Below are 12,525 nucleotides of genomic sequence, written 5' to 3' on the forward strand. Positions count from 1 at the left end.
ACAGGAACAGTACAAGCAGCATGGTGGTCTGAGATGCATTTAAGACAGGGGTTAGGGGGGAAACACTTATTTATGGTCTATGCCACCAAGGAACGAGGCCCAAAGGGTAAAACCACTATATAAGACTTTGTTGAATGCCGAGAAAGAGCTTGCCTGCGCTCTAGCCTTAGGGATACCCCTAGAGGAATATTTTGCTCACTCGCCCATGCCAAGGCCGATACAGGAGAAATCTCAGCGACCAAGGCAGCTAAAAAGTTTCTTACTTGGCGGCAAAATTGCTACAAGCTTAACGAGCATGTAGGGCATGTGTTGGCAGCCCGTTTAAGGCAAAAAAATGTGACAGGAGAGATACTCAAGATTTTAGATGAATGGGGAACTTAGTAAAGGGCTCTATAGAGATTTGGGAGGAATTCTGTAAATACTACGAGAAACTGTATCATGAGGAACAAAGGGGAGAAGAGAATGTAATCAGAGTATACCTAAGTAGTATTGCAATAGAGCAATTAACCTCTGCAGATGCGGAATCGTTGGAGGACTGACTCAATGAGGAGAAGGTCTATGGGGCACTTAGGGAGCTCCCCTCTGGTAAGGCAGTGGGACCCGATCAGATAGCCCTTGAGTTCTACAAAATCTTCCTTATCACCATAGGACCAGATCTGGTTAGGACAATCTGCCAGGCATAGCAGGGATTTCTGTTCCTGAATCATGGAATGGGTCATCCGTCACTATTTTTTTTAAAGGGGAAGCAATCCAGAGAAGCTGGTTTCAATGGACCTATCACCCTTATGAATAGTGATGCAAAAATATTCTCGAAGGCCTTAGCGACACCTTTAAGTGATATAATGGCTAAAGTGATTTACCCCTGCTAGCATGGGTTTATTCCTGGGAGAGACACCACGGATCATATACGCAGGATCATAACATTGTTTGACGCAGAGGCAGCCTTAGGAGACCCTATGGCCCTGATTCTGTTGAATGCTGAGAAAACATTTAATAGGATCTCCTGGGACAACCTAAGGGCAGTCCTTGCATGGTTCGGTATTGGGAAGGGCGTTATTAAGGTAATCCAGGGCTTATACAAGGCTCTAGTAGCTCAATTAATATTGAATGGGGGTATACAGAATTATTATCGAACACACTGGGTACTAGGCAAGGTTGCCCGTGCTCTCCCCTTCTCTTTGCCTTATATAGTGACCCCCTCATTCAGAAGATTGACGCCAATAAGGCCAATGAGGTTTCAAGGGCAAGAAACTAAAGTCTTGGCCTACGCCGATGATGTGGCTGTGGTAACCCCCGATCCCCAAACAGCACTTGCAGCAATTGAGGAGGAAGCCCAGGTATTTCTTACGATCTCAGGGTACTTACTTTATCAGCAGAAGATGCAGATAGTTAAGATTGAGACATCTGATCTAGAGGATCCTCGGGTGATCCAGGCAGCCACTTATCTAGGTATTTTATAGTTATTCAAAAAACAAAGAAGGATTTTGACAGAATGCATACCCTTCATCTATCCATTGTAGGCCGGTGTAATATTATTAAGGTTTTCCTACCTAATATGCTTATTTGTTCAGGGCTGTACCCCTAGAATTTAGGAAACAATGGTTCAATGTACTAGAAGATATGATGAATAGGTTTATCTGGGCTCATGGGAAGAACAGGAGAGCACTGAGATACATGACACTAACAAGAGAGAGACGAGGTTGGGAAGTGCCGGATCTCAGAATGTACTATTGGGCTGCCGTTCTACAATATATGCAGGAATTAATTGGAGATAATGTAGATCGTTGGAGAAGAGTAGGTTCACCAGGTATATATGAATTATTATTGGAGATAGAATTTCGGATGTAGGGATATTATATCCATTAGACATGGAAGGTTTACATAGCAATTCTATAGAATATTTTACCATCGATGGATGATTTTAATGATTGAGTTGTGTATTTTAAGATATTATATCTATACTACTATTATAAAGGAAGAACTTTGAACCTTTGAGGCGGGTAAACTCAGGAACCACAGCGCCAATCCACACACCCGATATAAACGTAATAAATATACGTTATTTAAAAAATTTACCGGAAAAAAAAGTAGTCCCCTGGAAGAAGCGCCGGCCGCGACCTGCTTTCTGACGTGAGGAGCGCGGGGAGGAACGGTGTCCAGGAGCGCGAGGAGGACCGGCGGACATGGCGCGGGGAGGAGCGGTGAGGAGCGGCGGACAGGCGGTGAGGAGCGGTGGACTGGCGTTGAGGAGCGGCGGACAGGCGGGGAGGAGCGGTGAGCGGCGGATGAAGTAGGTTATTTATTTATCTATTTAGGAGCGGTGAACGGCGGGAAAATGAAGCAAAAATGACAATCGTGAGCAAGAGGAAGCAAACTGAGCATTACAAAAGTGAGCCAAACAGTGCATTACAAGAGGAAAAAGTTACGTGTGCATGTTACAAAAGCGTACAAAGTAAACATAGAGGTATATTACTGCATTACAGGAGGAAAAAGTGACGTGTGCAGGTTACAAAAGCGTACAAAGTAAACATAAAGGTATAATACTGCAATATATGGAGGAAGGCTCCGGGGGACCCACGGACAACGTCGGGGCAGGCGGGGGCGCTGAAGCCTAATTGCTCCCGGACAATGTCGGGACGGGCTGCTAGTGTATGTATATATGTTAGAAAGGCGATCTCAGGGGGGAGGCAGAGGCTGTCTGGCCGACCACCCCGAGACCCACCTCTCCTTCTAGAACTGGCCGAGCGCGGTCGAGAGGCCTCCTGGCGAGGTTCCTCTTCTAGGATAGTACAGGCGAGCAATCACACCACTACAGATGGACACCACACAAGGATAGATTCTTAACGTCTTTATCAGTAATCAAGGCAGGTTATCTCAGCAATATCTGTACAAACGGATCAAGGGATCCTTAAGATCTTAGTAACGGTGGGAAGGGGGTAGCGGGACAGTCTTGGTACCAGCCTGGTACGGGGATACCCTGCGCTCAGCCCTCAATCCTCGAGCTGGGGGGTTCCTCTGGGTCGGGCCGCGGCAGGGCTAGCAGGCTCCGAAGATGGTTCAGCGAGGTCGGGCCGCGGCAGCGCCAGCAGGGCTCCGAAGATGGTTTCAGCGAGGTCGGGCCGCGGCAGCGCCAGCAGGGCTCCAAAGATGGTTTCAGCGAGGTCGGGCCGCGGCAGCGCCAGCAGGGCTCGAAAGATGGTTTCAGCGAGGTTGGGCCGCGGCAGCGCCAGCAGGGCTCGAAAGATGGTTTCAGCGAGGTTGGGCCACGGCAGCGCCAGCAGGGCTCCAAAGATGGTTTCAGCAAGGTTGGGCAGCGGCAGCGCCAGCAGGGCTCCAAAGATGGTTTCAGGGTTCGAAGTAGGCGAGTTCTTCTCACGGTCTCTCGACTCCGGGATACAACTGCTGACCCATCCCAGAGCTGCCCCAGATATAGGTCTGGAGTCCTTTGATGTCCGGACCCTCGCACCTGGGGGTCAGAGGGGCCGGGAGGAGAGCGTCCAGACACCCAGCAGGAGGGTGGAGCCAGCACCCAGGGAGGCCGGAGGGCGATCGAAACCAGGCGTCCGGAGACGGCTGGAGGGCCATCGAAACTCCCCTCCTCCTTGATCCGTCAAGTGGCCCCTTTACCACCTGGTCGGACCTTGGTGCCTCGATGTCGGTGCTTTGTTGGGGTCGCGGCCGAGGTCGGGCCGAGGCCTCGGGGCTCGGACGGGGGAGGCCCAAGATGGAGTCTGGGCCTGAGAGGGTGGCCCGGGATAGGGGTCGGACCAGCAGCGTGGGGCGAGTAGGGGTCGCCATGTCCTTGTGAGGGAGAGCCGGGGGGCGGCTCTCGTGAAGGTTGGTGGGGGTATCTTCAGACCGAAGGACAGGGGTCGATGTCGTCCAGGGCCCGCCATGCGGGAGGAGTGGGACCACGTCACGAGGCCGGTTCCAACAATATGTTTATATGATTATTTAACTACATATTTATGTCTATGTTTCCAACCATGGGAAACAATTGTACAATGAATCTATCAATCCCTTCATATATACTTGCTTATTTGCACATGCAAATACTTGCACCCAATGGCCATATCTATATGGATATGTTCCACAAGTAAAGTCAAAGACATTATGTCGGTATAAATGGAGAGTATGGGTATAGGCTAAGGAAACTTCAGGATACATAACTATATTGATTTTATTGTCACTTGCACTTTTTATATTGGAAGCATTTTTATGTCTTCTATCATTGCACAACACCTGGGTATTTTAGTTTCTTTATATGGTACACAGCATAATTCAATGTTGTTTAGATTTGTCGGATAAGGAAAAAGCAATATGTTTTCTTTGCATTTATGCTAACAATGTATGATCAAGATTGAATGATATAACCATAATGACTAATGCATGTCAAATCATGAAATTCTAGAACAAGTGTGTTGTTTAAGGAATTTGAAAATATGTATTTAAGCACATAATAACAAATAACAGTGACAATGTTTCAATGCACAAAATACTGAATGGAAGTATTTTTTCCATGTCCATTGGCAAACCTGACTGCACTAGCATTTTAAATTCATCAATGTGAATCCCAAACGCTGTCTTGTGATCAAGGCAGGCAACTGCCGAAACGCGTTATGGCGGGATCTGTTGAGGCGGTGAATAAACAATAATTGCACTCACTTTTGGGTCCACTCTCGTTTGTTGGCAGCAAGGCAACGCACAAGGAAAGCGAGGAGTTAACACACACATATATATATCTATATATATATATATATATATATATATATATATATATATATATATACACATATATATATCTATATATATATACACATATATATATCTATATATATATATATATATATATATATATATATATATATATATATATATATATATATATATATATATATATATATATATATATATATATATATATATATATATATATATATATACAAAAGAATATCTTTCCAGGGTCAGGGAAAATCAAGAGCCTATGTCGCCCCCTAGGTAGATACAATCATCCAAGGTGAACATCGCAGAAGGGAGAGCGAAGAGATTGGTGATTAGATCCAGTTAGAGACCAACTACTCTTAAGACTTCTTTTTATCAATTACAGATTACTGTTTCTTGTCGTGTCTCAGAATGAGAACTGGGTTTTATATTCTGTTAGTAAACATTGGCTCTGGAGATGTAGCGCAGGTGGGCAATGAAGGTGAACATGGCTGAAGACGATACTATACAGATTGTCAGGATACCGACTGTAGTATATTTAACCTTAGAAAAAATCAAAGGTTGAAGGTCTTGAGAGATGTTCTGGGAACCACTGAATGGTTACTTTACCTTTGGGTGAGGGAAAGCCTCTTCAACAGAGAATACTTTAAGCAGCAGAAACAGCTTCCTACTATGACTGGATGTGTTCTTACAAACAATACAATATCATCCCAGTAAAAATATGTGTACTTAGCTAGATGTGCAACCGCTTTTGTAGTATTTATACTAAACTAAGCAAAATATTTGGTAACTCGCACAGCTTGTGAAAAAAGTGTGACCATCAAAAACAAAATATTGGCCACTACGAAATAACTATGCTGGTGTTTTTCAGTGTTTTTCATTCCTCAGTCCTTCTCCCTGTCCGTCAGTGTGTGCTTCATAAACCTTCCTGTCTGTTATACTGTGCACTATCGTGTGAGGGAAGAAGAAATAATGCAAAGAAGAAAAGAACAAACATATCTCTCACTAATGATACTTTTGACTTTCCAGGTTCACAGAGCTATTAGACGGCAGACGGCGGATAAGTGCAAGATTCAGCAGTTTATTGAATAAATCAGTGACTGTTAGAACAGGTCTGTATGCCTCTTTTCAAAGACTCCAAGATCAAGGGCCTTATGTACATAGAGTTGGGTGATAACAGACAATCCTACAGTTGAGGAGAAAATGCTAAATCCTCAAGTGAAAATCTTACAGCTGAATAACCTCTACCAAATTATCTTTATAGTATAGCAGAATCCAGTAGAAAATTCTCCACTGGCAGAGACCATTTGCTCCAAATCAGACCATAATGTTTCCCTCTTTCGAAATGGGAAGGATTTATTCTCGCTGCTAGAGCCCAAGGGAGTTATTGAGGAACATGTGTTCTGGGTTATTGTACAGGAGCAGACCACAGCCTTGACCACAAACTGAAAGGAGGTACTCTAGCACATACATATTTCTCACAGCAGAAACACCCTATGGTGGTTCACATTCCAACCGTATGAACGTGGTAGGAACAGATAGACTTTCATACTTGTTCTAGGCCTTTGGTGTTTTATCTTATGGCTGTTCAGATTTCATTAACGAATGTGCTCCACCATAGAAGTGTTGCAACCATGTGGTCTTTCAGGTGTTCCAGGAAGAACAATGCTTTAAATGCCTTATAGGTGTCCAAAACCCAGTAAGTTAATTAAGGGTGTCTTCAGTGCTAGAGTCCATACTATTTAGGCTCCACATAATACATGGGTGTTAACTGAGATGTCAGGTGGTAGGTAATGATGAGGTTTAAGTTTTGTGGATGTCCAGACGTCATGCAGGGGATGTAGGGAATAAGCTCAGAGAAGGTAGTGCACACAGTGCTGATAGTGTCATTCGCTACGATTTTAAAAGCGCTCAAAAGTTGTTTTATCCTGTTTTTACCTTGTCTTTTTAACAATTACTGTGGGTAAGGTTTAGCTTTGTTTGATGTTATCTGTTTGTTTCCCTGCCGCACGCACTTAAACCTGCTCATCTCTTTCATTGGTCCACTGTTGCTCCGCTCCCCGGTCCACCGCAGCAGCTAGGCCACTGCTTGAGTGGAGGGGGTTGTTCTCTTTTTCTTTCCAGGAAGTGGGTTTTTCACACTTCCCTTGGGCCACTACATGGCGGCTATTTTGGAGGTGAGACGCTCTAGTCTTCCTCCAACTTCCATTAGGACTTCCGGGTATAAACTTAGCTGATGGAGTTGATGAGCAGAAGGCGCGCCGAAGGCAACCCCGGCTGCGCCTGGCCGGGGCCAGGGGCCACCGCCCCTGACGGTTTCAGTCCTCACCGCCACATATACTCCTCAGAGTTATCCATGAGATTGAGGATGTCTCCCAGTAAGAGTTGCCTTCACTCCATTCGTCCACTTATGGACATTTAGATTTTTCCTCAATGTTCTTTTACTTTACTTCCTCCACCTAAACCCCACCGGGTCCCTGCCTCCTCCTCAGTCTAAAAATTATGTCTAATAATTGCAGATCCTTATCCAAACATGCCACGCAAATCTCTATCTTGCTCCAAGGGTAATGACCTGACGCGCTATTTCTCGCGGAAACCTGGCTCAATGCTGAGTCAGAACCTGACCTACTCCAATGTCTCCTACCAGGTTACCATATCCGGAGGAACGATCGGGAACAGGGGAGGGGAGGAGGCATTGCCATTATTCTAAAAGAAGGTTATATATGCCACATTATCCCCAATATCCTTCCTGACTGTGATAACATCTCCTGCTCCATCTCACTGTCTTCAACTCATACCGTCTCAGGTATCCTTACATATACCGTCCCCCCAGTCCTCAAGGACAACTGTTCAAAATTCTGCCAGAAGCTGTTGCCAACTTGGCAAGCTCCCCTTCTACCTTTACTATAATGGGGGATCTCAATTTGCATTTCGATGACCCGGCAGACCCAGTAGCGACCAAACTAACCCAAAATCTTTTGGTTCTCTGTATGAAACAAAATGTTATGAGCCCAACTCATGAAAAAGGGAATCTTCTAGATCCCATTTTCTCCAACTGCAATGAACTTTCAGTCAGAGACCCAGTCCAAGTATCATGGTCCGACCACTTCCTGGTCACCTTCTCTTTGGTTATATAAAAAAAAAAACATAATACTGGCACGACTTGCAGCTGGAAACGTTCCTGGTCCAACATCCCGTTGGACTCCTGGAATGCAGCTCTGATAAATTACATACCTACCCTAGATCCCTGCCCCACGGTTGCGATTGACCAATTTAACCAACGGATCAACTCCTGCCTTGACCTAGATATACCTAAGAAACGTATCCATAACAAAACGAGGAACAACCCTCTCGATGGTACTGCTCTACACTGCATGAGTATAAACAAATCTGTAAAAGGATAGAGAGGAAATGGAGAAGAAATTATGATACAACAAGCAAACTGATCTACTGAGACTCTTAAAATTTGCCAATTCAAAGTGAAGGAGGCACAAGCGCTAGTACTATGAGGAAAGAATTAACTCCGCCTCAAACACCCCACGTGAAATTTTTAAGATCGCCAAGCGCCTTCTAAAACTAACAGTCAGGGATGTTCCACTAGACAGCTCAAATGCACACTGAGAGAACTTGCAGAGTTCTTCTCTAATAAGATCAAGTATATCTACAATTCCCCCCCCCCCCCCCCCCCCCCCCCCACCCCCACCCCCGGCCCATCCATCAATCAGTGGCTTACGGAGCACTCCATGTCCGGTGAGCACTTTCTCAGGGAAATTCCCTTGATAGACATGGACACCCTAGTAAGTATATGTGACTCAGTAAAACCTGGCTCTCCCAATGACCCAGCACCTCCCTAATTTTTGGGTAAAGCTGGGGATACAATCTTCCCAGTGTTGCTGAAGCTGATAACCTCCTCCATTCCATTTCAACTGGACTAATACCCCCACCCTGGAAACATGCCATGGTGAGGGCACTATTGAAGAAACCCAGTCTTGACCCTGATACTGTTGTATAACATTTTAGGACCCTATTGTAATTTTCCCGATTCATACCCTTGCCCCAGTATTGGAACTTTCATAGATTCACATGCTTTGTATCATTCCCCGTCATCGGAATGGGAGTCTCGGTAATAAAAAATACCATAGTAGTAGGTACAAAAGAGAAAGGAAAGGCCTAGGCATCATTCCCTTTTGTAGCATATCAGCCTCTTTTTGTAAAAGAGACCAAACTCTAGGCATCAGCCAATCAGAAGAGCCTCACCCCTGGAACCTTCCTGAAGGAACCTCAGAGCCTCAGATTTTCTACCGCACGTTGTGCTAGGGAGTCTCCATTGAGCTCTGCTCTATTTTCAACTCTTCTAGTAGATTTCTACAGTTATTTCTTCAGGAATTTCTTCAGGTTACTTCAGGAATCTTTCCTTTTCTTCAGGATGTCTGAAGTTGAGAAAAAGAAAGCCCTTTTCAAGCCCTGTTCCACCTGTGGAAAGAAAAGGCTGTTTGTGGAGGACAAACACAAGGATTGCATTTACTGCCTCTACCCGGATCACAAGGCAGAGGACTGCAAGATTTGCCGCACTCTCTCCACCAAGACCTTGAGAGATCGTGCTGGAAGACTGCTTACATGGCTACAGAGGCAGAAGGAGAGGAAACATGGAGTTTCCAGTGATGAGGAGGAATCGTCTTCCTTTGCTTCCTCAAAAAGGTCAGTGAAAAGGGGTAGGGATTCCCCATCTTCCTCTGTTGGGCGCCCCTCGAAGGCTTCAAAGAAGACCCCCAGAGAGTCTGATGGCCGGGGTTCAGGAAGTTCCTCCCACAACGGGAAGGATAAGGCAGAACTGGTTTCGCCTCCTAAGGGTGAGAAGACAGATCCAGCCTTCAAAAAACCCTCTTCACATTCTTCAGAGAGGAGTTCCAAGTCCTCTACGACGAAGACATCGTCGACGGGGGTCCCGTCGACAAAGAAAATGAAGCCCAAAATCCAATTGGTCCCGTCGACGGGCTCGTCGGCGGGAGGGTCGTCGACGAAAACTTAGTCGTCGTCGTCGTCGAAGAAGGTGTCGTCGACGGCAGCGTCGACGGAGGAAGTTGCCGACGACATCGTCGACGAAGATATCGTCTACGGCTTCTTCAACATCGTCGACGAGGAAACCATCGTCGACGGCAGTGACTACGACGGCAGTGACGACGACGGCAGTGACGACGACGACGGCGTCGACGACGATATCGACGACGGTGATGTCGTCGACGAATGCATCGACGACGACAGTATCTACAACATCGGTGGGGTCGTCGATGGTGGCGTCGACGACGACATCGATAATTCCAATATCGTCGACGAGGATTTCTCCAGCGTCGACGGAACCACCGACGATACTGGCTACGGAGAGACGAGTGACGGTTTCTTTGACGAGAATCACTCCTGAGATGACATCCCCGAGAAGGGTGACCTCTTTACCGCCAACTATGTTGTTGGACCAGGAAGACTCTGAAGGAGATGGACAGGATGCTTTTGAATATGCCAATAGCCCATCTCAGCTTCTAATCAAGAGTCAAGACACGGATTCAGAAGGGGCATATAACCAAGGAGAAGGAGAATATCATCAAATGGGGCTGGAATCGCATTACTCGCAGTGGTTGAAAAGGCCAAAATGATCCTAGACAAAGGAGGATCGATGGCCATCATCATCTTGGACCTCAGTGCCACCTTCAACACTGTTAACTACGACATCCTGCTCCACAGATTGAGGAATGTTGGTCTATCAGGTAGTGTGATTACCTGGTTACAGTCCTTTCCTAAGTACAGAAGCTTTCAAGTATTTGAAGGGGATAACTCGTCAGATCAAATCCCACGTGGCTGCGGCGCTCCTCAGGGCTCATCCCTGAACCCAATGTTGTTCAATGTCTACATGAGCCCACTGGTACAGATTGTCCTCCCCTTCGTGATAGACATTGTTACATATGCCGATGACACCCAGTTAGTGGTGGCCCTCAACCACTGAGGATCACCTCGTCCAGTCTAATCCCCTGCCTGGTGATAGTCACCAAATGGATGGAACTCTCCTTCCTCAAACTAAATTGAGATAAAACCGAGCTTATGAGGCTGGGCAACTCACCCATCTCTGGCATCGGCCTAGCTTGGCCGAGCTCTCTTGGCCCTCAACCCACACCAAAAAATCAGATCAAAAGTCTAGGCATGTGGCTAGATCAGTCACTCACTTTTGATCGTCAGGCAACTAAACTGGCAGCATCCTACTATGGCATCCTGCTATGGCATCCTGCAGATGCTCCGTAAAGTCCTTCTGCTCCTTCCTTTTTCAGCAAGAAGACTCATGGTCAAGGCTTTAATCCTCTCTCGCCTTGACTATGGAAATGCTCTGTATTTAGGAGCTCCTAGGGCTACCACAAATAAACTGCAAGTCATCCAGAAGTGTTCAGCATGGATGCTTTTTATGACTCCCAACAGCCACTCCGCAAGGCCTGCTCTGAAAACCCTGCACTGGCTCCCGGTTGCGAACAGAATAAAATTCAAGTCTCTATGTATCGCCCACAAATCTTTCTGAAAGAAAGCCCCCCCCATCCTCCAAGTCATTGTCTCCCCATACCACCCTAATAGACTCCTTCGTTTATCTAGTCTCTACCTACCTGCGAGAAGTAGTTGCTGTTCCTTCCGCTTTACTTACGCCAAGCTCTGGAACATACTCCCTTCCCACCTACGATCAGGACCAAATCTCCTTCCCTTCCGTAAACTTCTGAAAGCTTGTTTTTTTCAAAACCCCTCCTACTAAACTGTGGTGACCTGCCTCTCTCTCGGCTAGCTGTGGGACGCCTTCGGGTAGCCATGCGCTCTACAAATAGCCATAACATAACATAGCATGTGTGCTTGGTCTGTGACATAGTCATAATTGATTTCTGCATCTTATGGGTAATGAGGCCCATAATGAGACCCAGATATTAGTGAATGCCGTATTCCATCTGTAACCAGATATCAGATGGTAAATAACTGTATGAATGTTCAGCTCAGTGGTGAGGGATTAGGAGGCATTACTGGAGTTATTTTGGAAAACCTGATGAAAGCAGGAATGTAACAAAAGATCAACATTAGAATAACTTCTGTACCAAGAACTTTGTATTTATGTGTCATTGATTGCCTGCAGGACCGACTGTTCCTGTGAAGCTGGAGAAGCTAGAAGAATCAACCAGTCACATTAGCCTGGCTTTGCAGCTGTCAAATATGGATGACAGCAAGAACATTAGTAAGTATCTGAAGAATTGTCCTTGTTAACCATTCCAGTGTGCCAGTTTCATTTTTGGGGCAAACAATGCTCCTCTAGGTAATGTTTCACTGAAGACATGATCGTCTTTAAGCATCCAGACTGGTAATAACGTGGGTTATTTATTAGTATTATTTTCTATAGTGTTAACTATACCCAAATGATATTAGGCAACAGAGCACTTCACAAAAAAGCCATTTTACAAGGTACAGGAGTAAGAATACCAGAATATAAAAGTAAATAGAATAGTACATCTAGTAACAATTTTCGTTAGCACCTAGTGCACCGTACATGGATATATATACATCGAGATTAAAGCCATGTTAAGTGACAATATATTGCTCAAGATGCTGGCCTTGGCATCCTGAACATTATATGTCTTCTGTCACATATTCCAGTATTGTTGTGGACACAGCCGCTGATGATGCTGTGCTGGAGAGATGTACAGGTAGCGCACAACCCCACCATTCGGCTATACTAATGAGGCAGGAATATAGAGAGAAGCAGTAGTCCTGCCAGACACATCTTTCTCTGGG

General features: G+C 45.7%; 1 protein-coding gene across 1 annotated transcript in view; it reads left to right on the forward strand.

Annotated features, from left to right (window-relative positions):
• The window catches only part of SNED1 (sushi, nidogen and EGF like domains 1), a 2,960,801-nt gene that overhangs the window by 2,683,218 nt on the left and 265,058 nt on the right, over nucleotides 1-12,525 (forward strand). The window contains exons 26-27 of the mRNA XM_086944023.1: nucleotides 5,752-5,834; nucleotides 11,873-11,971. Coding sequence (XP_086800149.1) covers nucleotides 5,752-5,834; nucleotides 11,873-11,971 — 182 coding nt within the window. The remainder of the gene's footprint in view (nucleotides 1-5,751; nucleotides 5,835-11,872; nucleotides 11,972-12,525) is intronic.

This window comes from Lissotriton vulgaris, chromosome 11 (genome assembly GCF_964263255.1).
Source record: "Lissotriton vulgaris chromosome 11, aLisVul1.2, whole genome shotgun sequence".
Taxonomy (NCBI): domain Eukaryota; kingdom Metazoa; phylum Chordata; class Amphibia; order Caudata; family Salamandridae; genus Lissotriton; species Lissotriton vulgaris.